Consider the following 25826-nt stretch of genomic DNA (forward strand, 5'->3'; position numbering starts at 1 on the left):
CTGGCACCGTGGTACCAGAGCCAGACCGAGGCTCCTGCAGTGGATGACTGGCCCCTCCGCCTGCCCTGCCGGAAGCTGAGCCCACGGTTTGTGGGGCTGTTTAAAGTCCTTAGGAGAATAAACGAGGTGAAATACAGGTTGTTACTCCCCCCTGATTACCGTATTAACCCCTCATTTCATGTTTCTCTCCTCAGGCCGGTGGTAGCTGGTCCGCTCCAGGAGTCTGAGGTACGGGAGGTTCCTCCACCTCCTCTGGACATTGAGGGGGCTCCGGCGTACTCGGTCCGTTCCATCCGTACTGTGGTCCTCTGTAGCTCAGCTGGTAGAGCACGGCGCTTGTAACGCCAAGGTAGTGGGTTCGATCCCCGGGACCACCCATACACAAACATTTATGCACGCACGACTGTAAGTCGCTTTGGATAAAAGCGTCTGCTAAATGGCATATTATTATTTATTATTATCCTGGATTCGAGGCGTCGGGTGGGGGGCCTTCAGTATCTCGTGGAGTGGAAGGGGTACGGTCTGGAGGAACGGTGCTGGTTCCCAAGGTGGGACATCCTCGATCCCTCCCTGTTGAGGGATTTCCACCGTTGCCATCCGGCTCGCCCTGCTCCGCGTCCTCTTGGCCGTCCACTGCTGGAGCCGCGCGTCGGGGGGGGGGTTACTGTCACGACTTCCGCCGAGGCTGCCCCCCCTCCTGGTTCGGGCAGGCTTCGTCACCGGAGTACTAGCTACTGCCGATCCCATTCTCATCACTCCACATGTCTTGTCAATCACACACACCTGGTGCTCATTCCCCTAATTAGTATGTGTATAAGTGTTCCCTCTTTTCCCCTTGTCTTTGTGAGTGATTGTTTGTTGTGAGAGCATGTAGCTCGGTTGAGCTACTATTCACTGTGTTTATGCCAAGTTGGATGTTTTCCCTTGTAATAGTTTCGTTTGACGCTTGGGGCGTTTGATTTATGTAAATTGTTTAAACTCTGGACTTCGGTATGTTACCTCCTGCGCCTGACTCCTTCATTCACACCTCGTCACAGAGGCAGATGAACCTGTAGCCATATTACTTCAACAGTATTTAATATGAGATCCTCTCTAAGCTTTACAGGAATGTGGTTCTGAATATAAACAGCCACACCTCCACCTTTGGCATTTCTGTATTTTCTGTAGATCTTATAACCATGTATTGCTACCACTGTATCATCAAAGGTATTATCTAAGGGAGTTTCAGAGATTGTCAGAATATGAAGGTCATCTGTTACTAGCAAATTATTGATTTCATGAACCTTGTTTCTTAAGCTACATATGTTAACGTGGGCTATTTTTTGTTTTTCTTGCTTTACTGGGAAGCTTAGCAGAGGTAGACATGCTTGGGTTATTTTTATTAGTGCAGGCTGAGCTGCACACAGTGGACTTCCTAATAGGACACACCATCTCAGTGCTAACAGTATTACTCTGGTTCATAGGCATATGATTACTGCATACAATAGCTGAAGGATCAGCAGAGGCATTCAGGGCAGTAAGAGGGACATAAATTAGGTTACTTACATTGTGTCTTCCAATGCCCCTAGGATAATGTACATTTGCTGAAGCATTATGACAACTCAGCGACACAATTGTAGGGATTAAATTATCTGGATTTGGGTCATTGATAAGTCATTGTCTCAACGCAGCCTTATAATGCTGTGAAAGGATGCATTGGCAATAGCGTATTGCACTAGTGTGCTTGTACTCCTCTAATCTTGAATATTCTGAAATATCTGCATACATTATGTGGACATTGAGAAAGTCAAAAATCAGTCCATAAATCATTCAAAAATGTGTTTACTTCTTAAAATATCAAAACTTGAAGTGCAAATCGAACCTGCTTTATACATTTCTATTCCAAACAGTGCATTTTGTACAGCTAATAATTATGTTGGCGTTACAAAGACCTGAAGTGATCCAATGGCTTAGGAAAGGTTGTAAAATGTTCATTGTCACAATGGTATCATTCTGGATTCGAATGTAGCTCTTCTTGGTCTTAGTGGTTGGATTGGTTGATCGGTTTCCTCTAACCCCTCTTGAAAATTCTCTTGGCTTCGACTCCATCATAGCTGTAGTTCTGTTGGAGGAAGAGTATATATATGTCATTATGACAACAAAAATATCCTACAATTAGACCTGGTTCAAATCCATATACATGACAAATACTTCAATCTGTCAAATGCTGCACTTGATTTGGTTTGCCCTGGACAATTGAACCAATGGAATAGTCCCAACATTGCAAACTCCAAGGTAAATAAAGCTAGGTACTTTCAAGCATTTGGCCAAGGTCTGCTGCCTGTTTTCTTCTTCAGAAGTGTAAATATGTTTTATGCAGGTTTTCATTTAGGGTGTGTAAAACAGGGTGCATATACCCTTTTTTTCACATACAAAGAACATTTTCCAGAGAGGGCAACTAACCTGTACAAGTTCATCTCCAACAATGGCTCTGGTAGTTGTCAGCACCTTTCCGTTGTCTTTTCTGGTGAATGTGCCTTTCATCATGTCTCCTTCCATGCCCCATGAACCCTGAGGGATGAAAGGTCAAATAATTCATCATGATACTGGTCCAAGAATCAAGTGGCAACATTCCAAGTAATCTTTGTTGCAGTCATGCTGCACATCTCAAAAGATTTCTATATCGTATTCATCTGGTTGCTGAAAGGTTTTATACTTCATCAGGCCTATGTTCCTATATGCACAGTAGCATACTGTACATAATGAAGCAATGTATTTTGAACGTGTTCTAACTGGTATCCTAGTGTGGACATGGGACTGTACTGTTTCATTGAGAAATAAAAATGTCCCTGTACTTTGCAACTCATTATCAAGTACTGAATCGCTTCTCAATAGCTTTCGGAGCACAGAAAAATAATGCAATACACTTTTGTTATTGGAAATACCAGATAGGAATAAAATCTTTGGAATTGTGGTATGCACCCATTCAATTATGTTGTTACTAATTTATTCTCCTGGGAATACACTATGCATCAACATAACAACTATGCCTAGGCTCTTCCACAGCCATTGTGTGTATGGCTGCAAGAATATAATACTATATAATACTGTATAAATGCATTGCTTACTGATAGCATTGTCCCATCTGCAAGGGCGTATTCAAAGGTGACTCCCAGGGTAAATTCCAGATCCAGCGTGCGGAAAGTACTGGCCTCCTTCACGACAAACTTGTCTCCAGTTTGTTCAAGGTTGATCTTGAGGTTATCGTGAGCAGCCAGCTTCCTCTTGACCATGTTTACACCTGTGAACAGACACACAATCCATGTGTCCAACCCCATATCTCATTGAGCCATGCGCAAACGACTATACAATATATTTAATCTGGATGCATTACAGTGCAGCACCTGGCTAGATATTATGCATTCATTTTACAGTGCCTTAGGTGCAAGGTACATATAACATGTCAGAACACAAACATAGTCCTCTAATCTAAAGGCATTTAATGCATAAAAAATAGCTTTTATACAAACACACCACTGAATTGCCTGTGGTACAAAAAGTTAAGTTACTTTATTTGCATTAAATGCACATTGTATGCCTGTTTATGTATACATTTTGTAGGCCTACTTGTCTTTGCTTTCAAACATCCACCAAAAGTCAATTTGTGCCCAAAGTGTCTTTCCCCCAAAACTAATTTTCCAAAAACTATCGATCTCTTACCCATCTGCTCCATGAATTTCTCATAGTTCTCGCTGCGGTCTACTTTCCAAGTGCCGTTGTAGGTCATGGTTGCTGGAAGGGTGGACTGGCTCTACTCTAAAGAGTGACCTGCCTTAGCCTACCACCTGGCCTTTTAAACCATGGCCCGTGTTAGGTCACTTTCTTATCACTCTCCCCTATCTCATATGCTGATGTGGCTGTGTAAAGCTCATATTTCCTCAAGGCTACACAAGTCACCACTGTGTAGTGCCAATAGCTGTGATTGGATATAATGGGAGTTGTCCCTTCAATGATCATACAATATGCAAGGCTATTGTTCCGACATCCTTTGCCCTTTACTATCACATAGTTATTTGTGGTTGCAGATCTGTTTACAAGGGCTGTACTTCGGATGTACAGGATAGTTCCTTTGTTATAAAAAATTAGTCACTGTTTTCCATCTATTTAGTAGAGCAGTACTGCTGCTGCTCCTACTCCTACTAGAAGTAGTAGTAGTAGTAGTAGACAAGTAGTAGTAGTAGTTGTAGTAGTTGTAGTAGTAGTAGCAGCAGCAACAGCAGCAGCAGTAGTAGTAGTAGTAGTAGTAGTAGTATTAGTAGTAGTAGTAGTAGTAGTAGTAGAGTAGTAGTAGCGGAGCTCAGTAATTTAACACCTGGGAATCATCTGATCACAGCCTCTGAAAAACAAACATCAGATATTAGTTACAATTATGTGTGTGTGTGTCTCCAAACCCCACTTTCTCACTCTCTCGCTCTCTTTTAGATCTGAAAAGCAGATCTTGCCTCTTCCCTGCCCCCCTTCTCTCTCTCTCTGTTTTCTCTCTCTCTCTCTCTCTCTCTCTCTCTCTCTGTCTCCAACTCTCTCTCTCTCTCTCTCTCTCTCTCTCTCTCAATTCAATTTCAATTTCAATTTAAGGGCTTTATTGGCATGGGAAACGTGTGTTAACATTGCCAAAGCAAGTGAAGTAGATAGTAAACAAAAGTGAAATAAACAATAAATATTAACAGTAAACATTACACTCAGAAGTTTCAAAAGAATATTATGTATATATACAGTGTTGTAACAATGTGCAAATAGTTAAAGTACAAATGGGAAAATAAATAAACATAAATATGGGTTGTATTTACAATGGTGTTTGTTCTTCACTGGTTGCCCTTTTCTTGTGGCAACAGGTCACAAATCTTGCAGCTGTGATGGCACACTGTGGTTTTTCACCCAGTAGATAAGGGAGTTTATCAAAATTGGGTTTGTTTTCGAATTCTTTGTGGATCGCTGTAATCTGAGGGAAATATGTGTCTCTGATATGGTCATACATTTGGCAGGAGGTTAGGAAGTGCAGCTCAGTTTCCACCTCATTTTGTGGGCAGTGTGCACATAGCCTGTCTTCTCTTGAGAGCCAGGTCTGCCTACGGCGGCCTTTCTCAATAGCAAGGCTATGCTCACTGAGTCTGTACCTAGTCAAAGCTTTCCTTAAGTTTGGGTCAGTCACAGTGGTCAGGTATTCTGCCACTGTGTACTCTCTGTTTAGGGCCAAATAGCATTCTAGTTTGCTCTGTTTTTTTGTTTGTTCTTTCCAATGTGTCAAGTAATTCTCTTTTTGTTTTCTCATGATTTGGTTGGGTCTAATTGTGTTGTTGTTGTTGTTGTTGTTGTTGTCCTGGGGCTGTGTGGGGTCTGTTTGTGTTTGTGAACAGAGGCTCAGGACAAGCTTACTTAGGGGACTCTTCTCCAAGTTCATCTCTCTGTAGGTGATGGCTTTTCTCTCTCTCTCTCTCTCTCTCTCTCTCTCTCTCTCTCTCTCTCTCTCTCTCTCTCTCTCTCTGTCTCTCTCACACACACTCTTTTAGGGTCTGTTGGTTATTTGTGCTGAAAGGGGTCTAAAGTGAGAGATGAGCAATTGAAAATTGAAAATGTGTGGGACTAACTTTCAGAAAGGAGTCAAATCATTATATGTTTGGTTATATGTATATCATTATATACTGAACAAAAATATAAACGCAACATGCAGCAATTTCAAAGATTTTACTGAGTTACAGTTCATATGAAGAAATCAGTCAATTTAAATACATTCATTAGGCCCTAATCTATGGATTTCACATGACTGGGCATACTGAAATGCATGTGTTGTTCACAGATACCTTTAAAAAATGTGCCTCACAATGGGCCTCTGGATCTTATCACAGTATTTCTGTGCATTCAAATTGCAATCGATAAAATGCAATTGTGTTCATTGTCCATAGCTTATGCCTGCCCATACCACAACCCCACCGCCACCATGGGGCACTCTGTTCACAAATTTGACATCAGCAAACCGCTCGCCCACACGACGCCATACACGTGGTCTGCGGTTGTGAGGCTGGTTGGACATACTGCCAAATTCCCTAAAACGACATTGGAGGTGGCTTATGGTAAAGATATGAACATTCAATTCTCTGGCAACAGCTCTGGTGGACATTCCTGCAGTCAGCATGCCAATTGCACGCTCCCTCAAAACTTGAGACATCTGTAGCATTGTGTTGTGTGATCAACTAAAATCCCCTCAAATCAACAGAGAGACATGGTTTTCTCCTGACAAACATATAGCATGTTACCACAGAGTAGCAGTTATAATCTAGGATCAACATTTGCCATGCCTACACTTGGCATTAAAATGTGTCCAATGTGTCCGCATTGTGACCAGATTTTGTGAGTACAGGGCCATCTTTTGGTTACACTTAAAAAATTTATGCATACAGTGCCTTGCGAAAGTATTCACCCCCCTTGGCGTTTTTCCTATTTTGTTGCATTACAACCTGTAATTTAAATGGATTATTATTTGGATTTCATGTAATAGACATACACAAAATAAACCAAATTGGTGAAGTGAAATGAAAAGAAGAACTTGTTTCGAAGAATTCTAAAAATAATAAAGTGGTGCGTGCATATGTATTCACCCCCTTTGCTATGAAGCCCCTAAATAAGATATGGTGCAACCAATTACCTTCAGAAGTCACATAATTAGTTAAATAAAGTCCACCTGTGTGCAATCTAAGTGTCACATGATCTCAGTATATATACACCTGTACTGAAAGGCCCCAGAGTCTGCAACACCACTAAGCAAGGGGCACCACCAAGCAAGCGGCACCATGAAGACCAAGGAGCTCTCCAAACAAGTCAGGGATAAAGTTGTGGAGAAGTACAGATCAGGGTTGGATTATTTAAAAAAATATCAGAAACTTTGAACATCCCACGGAGCACCATTAAATCCATTATAAAAAAATTGAAAGAATATGGCACCACAACAAACCTGCCAAGAGAGGGCCGCCCACCAAAACTCACGGACCAGGCAAGGAGGGCATTAATCAGAGAGGCAACAAAGAGACCAAAGATAACCCTGAAGGAGCTGCAAAGCTCCACCGCGGAGATTGGAGTATCTGTCCATAGGACCACTTTAAGCCGTACACTCCACAGAGCTGGGCTTTACGGAAGAGTGGCCAGAAAAAAGCCATTGCTTAAAGAAAGAAATAAGCAAACACGTTTGGTGTTCGCCAAAAGGCATGTGGGAGACTCCCTAAACATATGGAAGAAGGTACTCTGGTCAGATGAGACTAACATTTTTGGCGAGTCTCCCACATGCTATGTCTGGCGCAAACCCAACACCTCTCATCACCCCGAGAACACCATCCCCACAGTGAAGCATGGTGGTGGCAGCATCATGCTTTGGGGATGTTTTTCATCGGCAGGGACTGGGAAACTGGTCAGAATTGAAGGAATGATGGATGGCGCTAAATACAGGGAAATTCTTGAGGGAAACCTGTTTCAGTCTTCCAGAGATTTGAGACCTGGACGGAGGTTAACCTTCCAGCAGGACAATGACCCTAATCATACTGCTAAAGCAACACTAAGGGGAAACATTTAAATGTCTTGGAATGGCCTAGTCAAAGCCCAGACCTCAATCCAATTGAGAATCTGTGGTATGACTTAAAGATTGCTGTACACCAGCGGAACCCATCCAACTTGAAGGAGCTGGAGCAGTTTTGCCTTGAGGAATGGGCAAAAATCCCAGTGGCTAGATGTGTCAAGCTTATAGAGACATACCCCAAGAGACTTGCAGCTGTAATTTCTGCAAAAGGTGGCTCTACAAAGTATTGACTTTGGGGGGGGTGAATAATTATGCAGGCTTATGTTTTCAGTTTTTTTGTCTTATTTCTTGTTTGTTTCACAATAACAAATATATTGTATCTTCAAAGTGGTAGGCATGTTGTGTAAATCAAATGATACAAACCCCCCAAAAATCAATTTTAATTCCAGGTTGTAAGGCAACAAAATAGGAAAAATGCCAAGGGGGGTGAATACTTTCGCAAGCCACTGTAAGTATTTCATCCATAAACTAATAAATAACAGTTCATAAACTACATTTAAACCCCTTTATAAATGTTTTTTTTTTTCAATCAAGTAAACCTTAAAATAAACTGTTTCCAATCGCCTCAAATTATTTAATTTAATATTTTACTATTTCTTCCTAATCATGTATATTTATTCAAAAGCACAATGTGCTGTATATATATATATATATTATGTATTTATTTTACATTATGTATTGTTTATATTGTCTCTTTGGTTTGTATTGTATGTAGTGGGCTGTCACCCTGCCTGCAGATCAAATGTACCTAAATATATGATGACTCTATATAACTAAAATACTTCCTCAATGGGTCTCCTTGTTGTGTGTGAAATTTGGCGTTAGTTATTATCAAGGTACCATGTCACAATAGAGCACTTCCCAATACTGCCCATTCTGGCCCGATATACCTCAAAATTCCTAATGTATCAACTTTACCCTGTGGGGCCCATGGAGAATTCATTACCATTCCAATTGTTTCATACCTTATTTTGTGTTGTATTATGACTTATCAATACCTTATTTTGAGAAGATTGTTGTCTTATAATAAAACATTTCATTTCATACCCTTAATCCTGTTGAAACAAATAACCGCATTGGGGTCATAACATTAATGCAGTGATAACCACAATTTAGCTACCTCCGAAAAGTGGTTATCATACTAAAATATAACCCACAGACATTGACCTCAATAAAAAATATTTTTAGACTTTGGCCGCCCAGAGTGGACCAATGTGTGAAATGTTCCCCTCTGGCCCAATGACTATGGAACAATAAAGATAAATGTAACCTTCATGAACTTGAAATTGTTCTTGTCTTTTGCTCGTGTGTAGCCAAAACATAACCCATAGACATGGACCTTAATGAAACTCATCATTAGACTATGCCATCCCAGAGTGGACCAATATGTGAAATGTGGCCCTCTGGCCCATGTCTTATAAGGGACAATAAAGATCAACATAAACTTTCACCATGAACTTGACGTCATTCTTGCCTTTTGCTCGTGCGTAGATAGCGCTGCCTATTTTTCCTTTTGTCTATGGACGTCAGATTCTTTTCCCACTGGTTCTCTGTGGCAGACCACCTAAACTGAGGGCACTTTAAGAAGCACATCTGCTATTCTCCTATAGGACAGTAAAGATGTCATGATAAGGACAGTTATCTGTTAGGGACTAGTTCACATCGGTGGCCTTGGATCTTAACCATTGTCTCTCTCTTGCCTATCTGAATCATCTGCATCTCTGATAAAGTTTGGTTCTATTAAGACTTTAACCTTAGTCTTCCCACTACTTGACCGATACATGAGGACCTTTGTAGTTGTCAGTTAATATTGCACAGGGATAGTGTAAGCCCTAACAGATCAATTATTGTGACATCTTTACTGTCCCATAGGAGAATAGCAGATGCTCTTTTCCGTTAAAGTGCCCTCAGTTTAGGTAGTCTGCCACAAAAAGAGCCATTGAGATTTATTTTTTGTACCTTTATTAAACTAGGCAAGTCAGTTAAGAACAAATTCTTATTTACAATGACGGCCTACACCGGCCAAACACGGACGACGCTGGGCCAATTGTGCGCCGCCCTATGGGACTCCCAATCACGGCCGGTTTTGATACAGCCTGGAATCGAACCAGGGAGTCTGTAGTGACGCCTCAAGCACTGAGATGCAGTGCCTTAGACCGCTGCGCCACTCGGGAGCCCTAATCTGACGTGTAGGAGAACATTGGCTGTAATGAATGGATTGGTTTTTGTGTGCCACTTGGGTGCTGTGTTTCTACTGTTCATTTCTACAAATTTGTGTAGCTTTCTTTAAAATGAAAATATAGGTTAATAGATGGAAAAATTATTCCATATCTAGCACCATTTCAACTTTTTATGCTACCTACAGTATGTCAGGTTTTTTCCCACTAAAGAATTGTACCATATTCACCATGGTACACAATGATTCATTCCAGAAGTCTCGAAATGAATTAATTAATGAATTAATGTGTACTGTGCAGTGTGCAGACATGACACAACTGTCATCCTAAGAGATCCTTCTGGACACTGTTTGCCATTAGCAAACTTCACATGACCTTTACATACACCTCAAAGAAGCTACTGTAGCTCCAATGTTGACTTTGGAAGATGCCTTTCTATTTTAGCTGTAGTGATGTAATCAATCAAGGGAACATTACTCAACAACGTAGATGTGGGAGGTTAATCATTAACAGCATTATACTCAGTAGTAGTGATAGGCATCAATGTGGAAAGGCCATATCGATATCTGTAAAAAAAAAAAAAATTACAAATGATTTGATATCAAGCATCCAATTGCATTTGAGCACGGCACATCAAAAAGCTCAGAAGAAAGGTCAAGAGGACGCCACGTAGGCTAAACTTGAATAAAATAAGCCATACTAGCAAGAACAGTGTGCTGGTTTCTATTTTCTTTTAAGTGAACGAATTACTCCCATGAAAACCTACAACGAGATAAGTGTGAGTGCTTTTTAAAATTGTGAATCACAGCACATTAAAAATTAAATTGCAACATTCATAACATAATCATACTTCACATGAATGTTTGTAAAGCTGATAAAACTGCACATCTGGTGAAAAACATTTTACTCTTTTGGTGAATGGAGAAAATACTAAGGTCACTATTCAATCCGATCGCGCTTTTTCGACAACGCGCAATTTAAAGGTATTTTCCGATTGTGCCAACATATGCAGAATTGACCGTGAATGTGGTCTCTGCAAATGCGGGAACATTTTCTTTAAAGGGTTCATTGTCGACAAGGCACGATCGGAATGAATCATAGCCTGAGTTACATTATAAAAGTATTCCTATTTGAAATTCGGGCCTGCCATCTTGATGTGCATCCTCTAAAGAAGAGAAAGTAAACCTGCTAGACTAAAGGCTAAGCAATATGACTGAGACTGAGAGACCACTCAGGCTCTCTTTACTTGCTAATGGATAACATCAGATACTCAACTTCAGGGTCACAACCTGAGTCACACATCAGCAGGGCTAAAATATGTGACCCCTTTCAGAAAGGCCCCTCTATTTCTATATGTACAGTGCATTCGGAAAGTATTCAGACCCCTTGACTTTCTCCACATTTTGTTCTGTTTCAGCCTTATTCTAAAATTGATTAAATGTTTTCCTCATAAATCTACACACAATACCCCATAATGACAAAGCGAAAGCATATTTAAAAAAAAACTTATTTACAAAAGCATTCAGACCCTTTGCTATGAGACTCGAAATTGAGCTCAGGTGTATCCTGTTTCCACTGATCATCTGTCACGATCATTCATAGACGGGTCAGACCAAGGCGCAGCGTGATATGCATACATGTTTATTTAAACTTAATAAACACTCAACAAAACAATAAACGAAACGTGAAGTCCAAGGTAGACACAAACAACATACCTTATACGGAACAAGATCCCACAACTCAATAGTGCCAATAGGCTGCCTAAGTATGGTCCCCAATCAGAGACAACGAGCGACAGCTGCCTCTGATTGGGAACCACACCGGCCAACATAGAAATACCCATACTAGATAGAAAACATAGAACTACACAACATAGAATATACACACCCTGACTCAACAGATAAGCGTCCCCTGAGTCAGGGCGTGACAGTACCCCCCCCAAAGGTGCGGACTCCGACCGCACAACATAAACATAACAGGGTAGGGGCTGGGTGGGCATTCCGCCTCGGAGGCGTATCCGGCTCAGGGCGTGACGACCTCTCACTCTTCGCCTCCCTGTTTCGCCCCTGGTCTGGTCTAGACCTCGGCGCGTTGCTTCCCCTCTCCTTCCTCCCACGATACGCCAGGCCCAGTCTGGACCCTGGTGTGGGAGACCCCGAACCTGGAGAGGGGCTGACATCATGGTCTGGACTGGAGCCGCTGACCGGAGCTGGACTGGGCACCGGTGGAGCGGACTGCTATTTCCTCAAGGCTACACAAGTCACCACTGTGTAGTGCCAATAGCTGTGATTGGATATAATGGGAGTTGTCCCTTCAATGATCATACAATATGCAAGGGTATTGTTCCGACATCCTTTGCCCTTTACTATCACATAGTTATTTGTGGTTGCAGATCTGTTTACAAGGGCTGTGCTTCGGATGTACAGGATAGTTCCTTTGTTATAAAAAATTAGTCACTGATTTCCATCTATTTAGTAGAGCAGTACTGCTGCTGCTCCTACTCCTACTAGAAGTAGTAGTAGTAGTAGTAGTAGACAAGTAGTAATAGTAGTAGTAGTAGTAGTAGTAGTAGTTGTAGTTGTAGTTGTAGTAGTAGTAGTAGTAGTAGCAGCAGCAGCAGCAGCAGCAGTAGTAGTAGTAGTAGTAGTAGTATTAGTAGTAGTAGTAGTAGTAGAGTAGTAGTAGCAGAGCTCAGTAATTTAACACCTGGGAATCATCTGATCACAACCTCTGAAAAACAAACATCAGATATTAGTTACAATTATGTGTGTGTGTGTGTGTCTCCAAACCCCACTTTCTCACTCTCTCGCTCTCTTTTAGATCTGAAAAGCAGATCTTGCCTCTTCCCTGCCCCACTTTCTCTCTCTCTCTCTCTCTCTCTCTCTCTCTCTCTCTCTCTCTCTCTGTTTCTGTCTCCTACTCTCTCTCTCTCTCTCTCTCTCTCTCTCTCTCTCTCTCTCTCTCTCTCTCGCCTCTCTCTCTCTCTCTCTCTCTCACACACTCTTTTAGGGTCTGTTGGTTATTTGTGCTGAAAGGGGTCTAAAGTGAGAGATGAGCAATTGAAAATTGAAAATGTGTGGGACTAACTTTCAGAAAGGAGTCAAATCATTATATGTTTGGTTATATGTATATCATTATATACTGAACAAAAATATAAACGCAACATGCAGCAATTTCAAAGATTACAGTTACAGTTCATATGAAGAAATCAGTCAATTTAAATAAATTCATTAGGCCCTAATCTATGGATTTCACATGACTGGGCATACAGAAATGCATCTGTTGGTCACAGATACCTTTAAAAAATGGGCCTCACAATGGGCCTCTGGATCTTATTATCTTATAATAATAATAATAATAATAATATGCCATTTAGCAGACGCTTTTATCCAAAGCGACTTACAGTCATGCGTGCATACATTTTTGTGTATGGGTGGTCCTTATCAATTTGACATCAGCAAACCGCTCGCCCACACGACGCCATACACGTGGTCTGCGGTTGTGAGGCTGGTTGGACATACTGCCAAATTCCCTAAAACGACATTATGGTAAAGAAATGAACATTCAATTCTCTGGCAACAGCTCTGGTGGACATTCCTGCAATCAGCATGCCAATTGCACGCTCCCTCAAAACTTGAGACATTACAAATGATTTGATATCAAGCATCCAATTGCATTTGAGCACGGCACATCAAAAAGCTCAGAAGAAAGGTCAAGAGGACGCCACGTAGGCTAAACTTGAATAAAATAAGCCATACTAGCAAGAACAGTGTGCTGGTTTCTATTTTCTTTTAAGTGAACAAATTACTCCCATGATAACCTACAACGAGATAACTCAGAAGTGTGAGTGCTTTTTAAAATTGTGAATCACAGCACATTAAAAATAAAATTGCAACATTCATAACATAATCACACTTCACATGAATGTTTGTAAAGCTGATAAAACTGCACATCTGGTGAAAAACATTTTACTCTTTTGGTGAATGGAGAAAATACTAAGGTCACTATTCAATCCGATCGCGCTTTTTCGACAACGCGCAATTTAAAGGTATTTTCCGATTGTGCCAACATATGCAGAATTGACCGTGAATGTGGTCTCTGCAAATGCGGGAACATTTTCTTTAAAGGGTTCATTGTCGACAAGGCACGATCGGAATGAATCATAGCCTGAGTTACACTATAAAAGTATTCCTATTTGGAATTCGGGCCTGCCATCTTGATGTGCATCCTCTAAAGAAGAGAAAGTTAACCTGCTAGGCTAAAGGCTAAGCAATATGACTGAGACTGAGAGACCACTCAGGCTCTCTTTACTTGCTAATGGATAACATCAGATACTCAACTTCAGGGTCACAACCTGAGTCACACATCAGCAGGGCTAAAATATGTGACCCCTTTCAGAAAGGCCCCTCTATTTCTATATGTACAGTGCATTCGGAAAGTATTCAGACCCCTTGACTTTCTCTACATTTTGTTCTGTTTCAGCCTTATTCTAAAATTGATTAAATTAAATGTTTTCCTCATCAATCTACACACAATACCCCATAATGACAAAGCGAAAGCATTTTTTTTAAAAAACGTATTTACAAAAGCATTCAGACCCTTTGCTATGAGACTCGAAATTGAGCTCAGGTGTATCCTGTTTCCACTGATCATCCATGCCATGTTTCTACAACTTGATTGGAGTCCACCTGTCGTAAATTCAATTGATGGGACAGGATTTGGAAAGGGACACACCTGTCTATATAAGGTTCCACAGTTGACAGTGCATGTCAGAGCAAAAACCAAGCCATGAGGTCGAAGGAATTGTCCGTAGAGCTCCGAGATCAGGATTGTGTCGAGGCACAGATCTGGGGAAGGGTACCAAAAAATGTCTGCAGCATTGAAGGTCCCCAAGAACACAGTGGCCTCCATCGTTCTTAAATGGAAGAAGTTTGAAACCACTTAAACTCTTCCTAGAGCTGGCTGCCCAGCCAAACTGAGCAATCGGGGGAGGTGACCAAGAACCCGATGGTCACTCTGACAGACCTTCAGAGTTCCTTCCAGAAGGACAACCATCTCTGCAGCACTCCACCAATCAGGCCTCTATGGTAGAGTGGCCAGACGGAAGCCACTCCTCAGTAAAAGAAACATGACAGCCCGCTTGGAGTTGGACAAAAGGACTCTCAGACCATGACAAACAAGATTCTCTGGTCTGATTAAACCAAGATTGAACTCTTTGGCCTGAATGCCAAGCATCACGTCTGGATGAAACCTGGCACCATCCCTACGGTGAAGCATGGTGGTGGCAGCATCATGCTGTGGGGATGTTTTTCAGTAGCAGGGACTGGGAGACTAGTGAGGTTGAGGGAAAGATGAACGGAGCAAAGTCAAATCAAATCAAATCAAATTGTATTTGTCACATGCGCCGAATACAACAGGTGTAGACCATACAGTGAAATGCTTACTTACAAGCCCTTAACCAACAATGCAGTTTTAAGAAACAATACCACAAAAAAATCACAAAAAAATACAATATAAAATAATACGAAATAAAAGTAACAAATAATTAAAGAGCAGCAGTAAAAATAACAATAGCAAGGCTATACACAGGGGGTACCGGTACCGAGTCAATGTGCCGGGGCACCGGTTAGTCGAGGTAATTGAGGTAATATGTACATGTTGGTAGAGTTATTAAAATGACTATGCATTGATAATAAACAGAGAGTAGCAGCAGTGTAAAAGAAGCCTCTTGGACCTAGACTTGGCGTGATCGGTCCTCTTCTTTTTCCTGTAGTCTACAATTATCTCCTTTGTCTTGATCACGTTGAGGGAGAGGTTGTTGTCCTGGCACCACATGGCCAGGTCTCTGACCTCCTCCCTATAGGCTGTCTCGTCGTTGTCGGTGATCAGGCCTACTACTGTTGTGTCATCGGCAAACTTAAGGATGGTGTTGGAGTCATGCCTGGCCATGCAGTCATGCGTGAACAGGGAGTACAGGAGGGGACTGAGCACGCACCCCTGAGGGGCCCCCGTGTTGAGGATCAGCGTGGCGGATGTGTTGTTACCTACCCTTACCACCTGGGGGCGGCCCGTCAGGAAGTCCAGGATCCAGTTGCAGGGGTAGGTGTTTAGTCCCAGGATCCTTAGCTTAGTGATGAGCTTTGAGGGCACTATGGTGTTGAACGTTGAGCTGTAGTCAATGAATAGCATTCTCAAATAGGTGTTCCTTTTGTCCAGGTGTGAAAGGGCAGTGTGGAGCGCAATAGAGATTGCATCATCTGTGGATCTGTTGGGGCGGTATGCAAATTGGAGTGGGTCTAGGGTTTGTTGGATAATGGTGTTGATGTGAGCCATGACTAGCCTTACAAAGCACTTCATGGCTACAGACGTGAGTGCTCTGGGTCGGTAGTCATTTAGGCAGGTTACCTTAGTGTTCTTGGGCACAGGGACTATGGTGGTCTGCTTGAAACATGTTGGTATTACAGACACTTGCCAGTTGGTCAGCGCATGCTCGGAGTACACGTCCTGGTAATCCGTTTGGCCCTGCGGCCTTTTGAATGTTGACCTGTTTAAAGGTCTTACTCACATCAGCTACGGAGAGTGTGATCACACAGTCGTCCGGAACAGCTGATACTCTCATGCATGTTTCAGTGTTATTTGCCTCGAAGCAAGCATAGATGTAATTTAGCTCATCTGGTAGGCTCGTGTCACTGCACAGCTCGCGGCTGTGCTTCCCTTTGTAGTCTGTAATAATTTGCAAGCCCTGCCACATCCGACGAGCGTCAGAGCCTGTGTAGCACGATTCGATCTTAGTCCTGTATTGACTTTTTGCCTGTTTGATGGTTCATCAGAGGGCATAGCGGGATTTCTTATAAGCTTCCGGGTTAGAGAAAGCGGCAGCTCTACCCTTTAGCTCAGTGAGGATGTTGCCTGTAATCCATGGCTTCTGGTTGGGGTATGTACGTACATTCACTGTGGGGACGATGTCATCAATGCACTTATTGATGAAGCCAGTGACTGATGTGGTGTACTCCTCAATGCCACCAGAAGAGTCCCGGAACATATTCCAGTCTGTGCTAGCAAAACAGTCCTGTAGCTTAGCATCTGCTTCATCTGACAACTTTTTTATTGACCGAGTCACTGGTGCTTCCTGCTTTAGTTTTTGCTTGTAAGCAGGAATCAGGAGGATATAATTATTATCAGATTTGCCAAATGGAGGGCAAGGGAGAGCTTTGTTTGTGTCTCTGTGTGTGGAGTAAAGGTGGTCTAGAGTTTTTTTCCCCTCTGGTTGCACATTTAACATGCTGGTAGAAATGAGGTAAAATGGATTTAAGTTTCCCTGCATTAAAGTCCCCGTCCACTAGGAGCGCCGCCTCTGGATGAGCGTTTTCCTGTTTGCTTATGGCCGTATACAGTTCATTGAGTGCGGTGTTAGTGCCAGCATCGGTTTGTGGTGGTAAATAGACAGCTACAAAGAATATAGATGAAAACTCTCTTGGTAGATAGTGTGGTCTACAGCTTATCGTGAGATACTCTACCTCAGGCGAGCAAAACCACGAGATATCGTGCACCAGCTGTTGTTTACAAATATACATAGACTGCCACCCCTTGACTTACCAGAGGCTGCTGTTCTATCCTTCCGAGAGATCCTTGATGAAAATCTGCTCCAGAGCGCTCAGAACCTCAGACTGGAGTGAAGGTTTACCTTCCAACAGGACAACAACCCTAAGCACACAGCCAAGACAATGCAGGAGTGGCTTCGGGTCAAGTATCTGAATGTCCTTGAGTGGCCCAGCCAGAGCCCGGACTTGAACCAAATCTAACATCTCTGGAGAGACCTGGAAATAGCTGTGCAGCGACTCTCCTCATCCAACCTGACAGATCTTGAGAGGATCTTCAGAGAAGAATGGGAGAAACTCCCCAAATACAGGTGTGCCAAGCTTGTAGCGTCATACCCAAGAATACTTGAGGCTGTAATCACAGCCAAATGTACTTCAACAAAGTTCTGAGTAAAGGTTCTGAATACTTATATAAATGTGATATTTCCGTTTTTTTGTGTGTGTAGATTATTGAGGGGAAAAACAAAACAATTGAATCCATTTTAGAATAAGGCTGTAACGTAACAAAATGTGGAAAAAGTCAAGCGGTCTGAATACTTTCCGAATGCACTGTACCAGGCATGTTATTACACACTTCAAAGTGATACAAAGAAGTCACTATACTAATGCCAAACTGGCTAAATTCTACTCCCAAGTTGACCCCTTAATGTCGAAGATGCCAGCATACCACTGCAACTCCTGCGCATATGTTTTGGTTTGCACATATAGCAGACTATTGGGATGCTATTTTTTATGCACTATCATATATAACACAGGTACTTACTGTATAAGTCATGACCCACTGATAGCTATCTTTGGGACAATCTCTGGTAGTCCAGGAATAGCAAAGGCAGAAACAAATGCCTTGGCATATGTCTGTCTGATTGCCAGAAACTTGGAACACTGGAAAAAGCCAAACCCACCATCTTACAATCAATGGGTTAATAGCATGTTACAAAGTCTCACTTTGGAGAAAATGAAATACACAGTAGGTGCATACACAACCTTATTTTTTGTGTGTATTGTTAGGTATTCCTGCACTGTTGGAGCTAGAGACATAAGCATTTCACCACACCTGCGATAACATCTGCAGAATATGTGTACACAACCAATAAAATTAGATTAGATTTATTTTATAGGATATGGCTAGCTTTAATTTATTTTGTTGTCTGATTGATTATGTACCTGAGTTTTCATTTGTATTGATGTGTGTAGATATCTATATGATATGTACCTCAATACTAGGATAGAAAGAAAAGAAAATCATTGAGGATGTAAAAATGTATTTCCTTTTTTGTGTACTCTGTTATTTCAACAAATTAAAGCTATGGAGTGAAGGCTCTGATCTGTCAGTAAGTATCAACAGTTCTACAACTGGCCGCTTGAGGGCGCATTAACCAAGGATGACTTCCTCTGCCTCTGCAAGGTTGACTATTTCAGTTGCGAACAGTGACTTTGTTCAAAATGCATGAACTGTTTTCTAATTCCTCTGCTCAGTTGGTACAGTAGTGTATGTACAGTAGAATTACCTCTTGCCTCACGCAATTCCTTGGCAGTCTACCCCTATTCAAATATTTGATACATTTCTCCTATTATTGTCCCAACTATCTAGCCTGGTGGAAGCAGCCCGATCTCTGCTGGTTCCACCAGGCTACCAACAATCCCCATTACATGCCAGCGTGGAAATAAGGAATAAAAAACTAACAAATATACAATACCACAGATCTGGTAGCCTCTTTTTATTCAATAAAAATCATCAATGAAACAAACAGTGAATTAATGTAGGCAAAAACAATAGTCTTCTCCTGCGCAATAGCATGCCACGTTGTGAGGCACTTGCACATTAACACGATTTTTTGGGTGAGTGCAGTTCAAAATAAATGTTACTTCCAGAACAATGTATTGGCAGTGTTCGGGAAGCTACTCTGAAAATATAGTTTACCAAGCTACCAATAGTTTACCAAGCCACCAATTACTTCACACTGGAAGAAGTTAAGCTACACTAAAGCTACCCTTAAGAAAAATATAGTTTACTTAACTAAAGTCACTTTGAAAAAGTAGTTCTCTACATCCAAATCGTGAAAATTATGATATGTAAATCTGAAATGTCATAGACTACAAAAAGAAAGAAAGGAAATGATTGCCTACTTCACCCATATTTTATTTTATTTTTGCAAAAAGAGTAGTGTTTAGTTCCAGTAGTTAGCTACAGCACTACATGGCAAAGAAAGTCATTAATTACTGAAAACAGGACCTAGATTTAAATTGAGTACATCTACCACATAGCTACTGCAAAATGTACTTAAATTACTAGTTGAACTACATGTAGTTCACTACTCCACAACACTGCATATTGGTGTTAAAATTTATTTGGATGGTTAAGTGAAATCTTTCATGTGTTTAATACATTATACCAAACGTTCAGTGTGTCCTACAGAATATGGAATTCACAGTTGAGATTATGATTTGGCCTATACATTTTGGCCTATACATGTATATTATACCACAAATTAAAATAATAAATAAAATCAGTGCACAGATACAACATTAGTGAATAAATACATAGAATACAGAATACCTTGAGGGTAAAATACTACTTCAAATGCTGGAATGGATAGAGAAAAAAAATACAGAACATTGGATTACAATACATGCCCGTACCTACAGTTTATCCATAAAAATAGGTTCTTCATCTGTGTCATATCATACTAAATTAAACCTATAATCGACCTTATTTGTCACTTGAAACAAACATACATACCAACAATAAAAATAACTGTTGGTGAAGGAGAGAACAAGGTATATTTCTAGATCGTAAAATGGTTATGTCTTCAGATACAGCAGCTTCTTGAAACTGACAAGTGACCCAGTGAGCAAAATTGGTCAGGCATAGGTTATGGCCCGGTTTTATACTGATTGTAAAATGTATTTTTAGCGACCAGAAAATGACATCTTCTCTTGGTTCTAATTTGGTTATCTGACATCTCTTCAACCCCCAAAAAACAAATTAGAACCCAAAAATTACACCTTTATGCATTTTGCCCACTGGGGAAAGGGGAAAACTTTTATGATCAAACGTCGCTTTCAGTACTTTTGCGAGACAGAAAGTACACATTCATGGGCTCCTTCTTGCCTTTCATGGTGATGGGTCCTCGGTACTCCAAATGAAACTGGGGGTCAGCATTCTCTGCCGACTGCAAACACCTGAAATCAAAGGTATTTCCCACATTTTCACAGAATTCAACAATTTGTTGTTTCCAAAGGCTGCTTCAAAAGAAGAAGACGTTTTTTTTTTTTTTGCCCAACCCCCAAGACACACACACATACGGAGAGGTTGAAGGACAGGATCAGCAACAGTAATATACCATGCCATGTACGATCTTACAAAGAATGGATCAGCACTTCACAGCAATGTCTCATTCATCTAAATAAAGCCATTATTATCCTTACCTGTAAGTATATTCTGAAATGTTGATTTTTCCCTTCTCTCCTGTGGTTTCTGTACGGCTGGTGAGGTTGACAGTATTTCCAAACAGGCAGTAGCGGGGCATCCTTTGACCTATGACCCCAGTTACCACCTCTCCTGTGTGGATCCCAATGGTTATCTAGAGAGAGAAGGGGATGCTCAAGAAAACGGGGTTTCCCATACAGAGCCACGGTCGAGTAAGTAACACTCCTGGACAGCATATGTACATGCCGCCCCACTGGAGACCAGGGTTTGATCCCCATTTCAACCCTACCTTTTTTTTGATGGTGGGACTACCTGCCTGTGTCCCACCATCTGTTTTATGTCTGTCTAATAAAGCATGAAACATACTAAAGGAAGAGCGGGATTAACCTCTGTTTAAAAAAACTTTTTTTAAATCCCTGGATTCCCATAATATTGGCACATGCTGAACAGTGTGCATGAATCTATCGACTTCATCAAGCTGTTTGGACTGTTCAGTGGCTGATCACCTGCCATGTAATAACCCATTATGCATCAGATAATTCACACAACATTCCTACCATTATAACTTCCATATAGCTAACCATTTTGGAACCGACTGTCTATAGTAAATGTACTGTTTACATACGAGGCCGATACACCCACCATGACATTTACATCTTTGTAACCAAATGTTAAGCCAACGTTAAACAATAGACAGGGTTGATGATTTGTGTTCCACAAAGACATGGATAAACACCAGAGACAAGATAACTAGTCGTTGGTCATGGAATGTTTAACAATGTATCTGCTGTAATGTTGTTGTTTTTAACATCTCTGCCATGTGTCTAAATGTGAGCAGGTTGAAACAACTGCGACCATTGTTTTTCTGGAACATTAGTTTGGAGGTGTTACAAGGTCAAGCTTTCTCAGGATCTCTACAGTTCTCTACAGCTCTATGGGACTCAGGGCCGGACTACCACATCTGGGGCCCCGGGGCACCTACTTCCAGTGGGCAAATGTTTTTTGAAGGGGGGGGCTAACGTCCTGCAATTCTACACACTTGCTATGGTGCAGAGAAAAATGTGCAGTTTTATAGCTAATGTCATTCTACCCATTTTGCCATGAGGCTGAGGAAATTCTGCAGTTTTAAAGATAATCTCCTGCAATTCCAGACATTTTGCCATGGCTAATAACGTGTTCATATGCTATCTAGGGGGGGCCCGACTTCCAGGGGGCCCCCAACCCTGTGCCCTGTGTGCCCGTTAGGTAATCCGTCCCTGATGGGACTGTGCCCATAGAATTAGGAATTGAGTGTACCAGTCAAATTGCCGTGGTCTGAGTATATTAGTATATTTATATGACTGTGCCAGCCCCCTCCACCCCTTATTGCGCGAGGATCCATTTCATTTGACAAATAAGAAGTCTTTACACTGTTTAAAAGTGGCACTGGCTCTGTGTGCCTAGCCAGATGAGCTCATGAAAAGAGAGAACATGACATACCTTCAATAACTGGTGCCATGATTGAAATTGTTACACTAGTGTAAATACATGTCATTTGTTTACATATGCCTACATAATGTAATGAATTAAAATTCCTCTGCAGTTGGCGGTTGGTGTTTGTCACCTTACGTTGTTTTTTTTACATTTAAAACTATGTGTAAGGTGAAAGGACACGTACAATGAGATGAAATATTTCAACTCTAAATCAAATAACAAACCCATAAACATTCTCGTGAATGTAGCAGACGCTCTACTCGTGTCCCTTACGGTTTCAAGACCTTCAGTGCTCGAACAGTGAGAACAGAACACAAGCTGAACACTAAATGTTTAGGATGAAGTGCAATGGGGACCTATTTTTAACCTCAGGCAGTGAGATGATTGGAGGTTGTTTCTACTGCCAAACTGGGATCCTCTCCACCCCATGCCATATGTCTGATAAACAATGTTTTGTTAGCCAGATGTGATTTTCCAATGCCAAGTCTCCAAGAGTCACTGATACAATAACAAACTCAATCCGTCAGTTAAACAAAAAGTCTGCTGTGTAACATCAAAGTTACAGCTCTTACAATGTCTTATGTGGACGGTGGCTTTTTTGAAGAAGAGTTGACAAATACTTGATGCTTAAAAATACTAGGGGGTAAAGCGACCAAAATAAATCATTCACTAATTTCTGAGACGGGACGATAAAATAGAGATGATTAAATTAGAGACAATATATCTCAATATTCTTATAATTTTTTTTTATGTAATATGATATATTTTGTGAATGAAATATGCTTATGATTTCATGAATGAAATCTGATTATAATTTCCTGGATTTATGATTTGTGATATCAAGTATCTTGCATCATATCCTTACTATTTACTTATCTCACTTTCTTATTAACAGGACTAACAAAACCAAACATAGACATATATCTACAAACTTGCACATCTCCAAATTACAACTTTAGCCCTGACAACTGTAGCTTGTTTCGGCCTGCCTAGTCAGTGAGTCAGTGAGTCAGTTGAATGAGAAAGCCAACTGAAAACTGAAGAGAGAAGCACCAGATAAACAGATTATTTTAAATGTTATCATCACAGTGAGCGAGTTATAAGCATAGGAAATGAAACACCAAGTTAAGTGGAGTGCCATTATATCATTGTTATTTTTTATAATGTTTTGATAGTTTAATGAATTTTAAAAAATACCATTAGCATAGAAGATAACGTCAGCTAAAGTTAGCGCCAGTCAAGATAGCCTGTCATAGTCATGGCGACAATGAATGTTCACACACAGAGTGTAAACAAAGGGAAACATTGTAACTTGCTGTTGTTATGGATATGTTGAGAATTGATGAAAATGTATTTATAAGATAAGATGATAATTAATACTATTTTACAAATCGTTTTTTAGTACAGTATGTTGGCTATTTAGAAATGCATAAGAGTAGCCTAGTCAGTTGAATGAGAGAGAGTCAACTGAAAACTGTATTGAAGAAAGAAGCACCAGATAAACTAATTATTTTAAATCTTCAAGGTTTCAGAATCCATTCATTCTTCTCACCATACACTATCCAGGTCCCAAAGTTTAAGAGGGTGCACAACACTACTTTATTTTTCATTGTACTCCCATAGTTAATTTTTGTACCATGGTAGCTAGTACAACGAAAAAAATGTTTTGTCACTACCATGGCAGGAAAATACCATGGCACTGGTGCAAATACCATGATATTTTCCTGCCATGGTAGTACAATGAAAAAAATACCATGGTACTATCATGTTTTTTTGGTCACTACCATGGCAGGAAAATACCATGGTATTTGCACCAGTACCATGGTATTGGTAAAAAAAAACATTTGGAAGGTGCATTGAAACAATTAGTTGGATAACTAGCATGGTTATTTATTTTCTACCACTGATAGCTAGCAAGCTTGATGCACTAAAGTTACTCTAGGGGATCACTAATGGTATGTGGCTATTCAAAAACAAGGGGATTATCTGAAAGCATGTCATCAGACTATATAGTGTGACATCATATGTACAATACATTTACATTTACATTTACAATAGAACATTTTGTTACACGTTTTTTGTTGGGTCGAGAGCAGGTCTCTCTGTCTATCTGTCTGTCTGTTTAGGAGTTCCAGATGTGGCTGCAGGAGAGTAGTGGCGGACAACACTGGAGGGCATCTTCACAGAACAATGAACACATGTAGCACTAGCCCAATATGTTCTCTTAAGGAGCCTACCGTTACTTCTTACGTTTGAAGTGAGCTCCAAAAGTATTGGGACATTGACAATTTTGTTGTTGTTTTGGCTCTGTACTCCAGCACTTTGAAATTATACAATGACTATGAGGTTAACGTGCAGACTGTCAGCTTTAATTTGAGGGTATTTCATCCATATCGGGTGAACCGTTTAGAAATTATATCACTTTTTTTTTTACATAGTCCCCACATTTTAGGGGACCAAAAGTATTGTGACAAATTCACTTACACTGTATATGTGTATTAAAGTAGTCAAAAGTTAAGTATTTGGTCCCATATTCATAGCATGCCATGACTACATCAAGCTTGTGACTACAAAGTTGTTGGAATCATTTGCTGTTTGTTTTAGTTGTGTTTCAGATTTTTTTGTGATTATTGTGTGTGTAAATAATTTATTGTGTCATTTTTGAGTCACTTTCATTGTAAATAAGAATAGAATATGTTTCTAAACACTTCTACATTAATGTGGATGTTACCATGATTACGAATAATCCTGAATGAATCGTGAATAATCATGAGTGAGAAAGTTACAGATGCACAAATATCATGGTAGCATCCACATTAATGTAAAGTGTTTCGAAACCTATTCTATTCGTATTTACAATAAAAGTTACTCCAAAATGACACAATACATTATTTACCATTCATTTCTATTGAGCACAAAATAATCTGAAACACAACCAAAACAAACAGCAAATGCATCTAACAAGTTTGTAGAGTCACAAGCTTGATGCAATCATTGTGTGCTAGGAATATGAGACCAAAATGAAAACTTGTAACTACTTTAATACACATAAGTGACAGCCCGCTAGGAGTTTGCCAAAAGGCACCTAAAGACCCTCAGACCATGAGAAACAAGATTCTCTGGTCTGATGAAACCAAGATTAAACTCTTTGGGCTGAATGCCAAGCGTCATGTCTGGAGGAAACCTGGCACCATCCCTACTGTGAAGCATGGTGGTGGCAGCATCATGCTGTGGAGATGTTTTTCAGTGGCAGGGACTGGGAAAAGTTATTGTATGTGACATTTTGTTTATTGCAAGTCAAGCTTTCATTTGCATGCCAGTAAATATTGTCTACGTTACAGTATTTAATTATTATATCCCGCAAGGGACAGTATCAGAGACTCTGTAAGGGGGCAGATGATCTATGATATGGGCTGGAATCAGTCTGATTCTTATGAGTTCCTGTTGTCTGATTTGAAGGCTACAAAAGTTATTTTTAAAAGAAAAGCCTTTTCTATATTAGCTCATTTGCCCCAGACCTGACAGTGTGGCTTTCAACTAATCTATTT

General features: G+C 40.7%; 2 protein-coding genes and 1 long non-coding RNA gene across 6 annotated transcripts in view; 1 reads left to right on the forward strand and 2 right to left on the reverse strand.

Annotated features, from left to right (window-relative positions):
• Positions 1-1805: 1805 nt before the first annotated feature.
• fabp2 (fatty acid binding protein 2, intestinal) lies at positions 1806-3813 on the reverse strand. Its single transcript, XM_041875191.2, has 4 exons — positions 3700-3813; positions 3108-3280; positions 2443-2550; positions 1806-2101 (listed from the first exon to the last, which is right to left on the reverse strand). The coding sequence occupies exons 1-4, from the start codon at positions 3764-3766 to the stop codon at positions 2051-2053; spliced, it is 399 nt and encodes a 132-aa protein (XP_041731125.1). The 5' UTR covers positions 3767-3813; the 3' UTR covers positions 1806-2050.
• Positions 3814-19498: 15685 nt separating this feature from the next.
• The window catches only part of gucy1b1 (guanylate cyclase 1 soluble subunit beta 1), a 28290-nt gene continuing 21962 nt past the window's right edge, over positions 19499-25826 (reverse strand). For all 4 annotated transcript variants that reach the window (XM_041874644.2, XM_041874642.2, XM_041874643.2 and 1 more), the window contains 2 exons: positions 20805-20959; positions 19499-20558 (listed from right to left, as the gene is read on the reverse strand). In XM_041874644.2, coding sequence (XP_041730578.1) covers positions 20426-20558; positions 20805-20959 — 288 coding nt within the window. In that variant the 3' untranslated portion in view covers positions 19499-20425. The remainder of the gene's footprint in view (positions 20559-20804; positions 20960-25826) is intronic.
• Positions 20933-23019, forward strand: LOC121562343. The gene is made up of 2 exons (XR_005999484.2): positions 20933-21017; positions 21644-23019. It is a non-coding gene; the product is annotated as an uncharacterized LOC121562343 (long non-coding RNA).

The sequence above is a fragment of the Coregonus clupeaformis genome, unplaced genomic scaffold (genome assembly GCF_020615455.1).
Source record: "Coregonus clupeaformis isolate EN_2021a unplaced genomic scaffold, ASM2061545v1 scaf0287, whole genome shotgun sequence".
Lineage (NCBI taxonomy): Eukaryota > Metazoa > Chordata > Actinopteri > Salmoniformes > Salmonidae > Coregonus > Coregonus clupeaformis.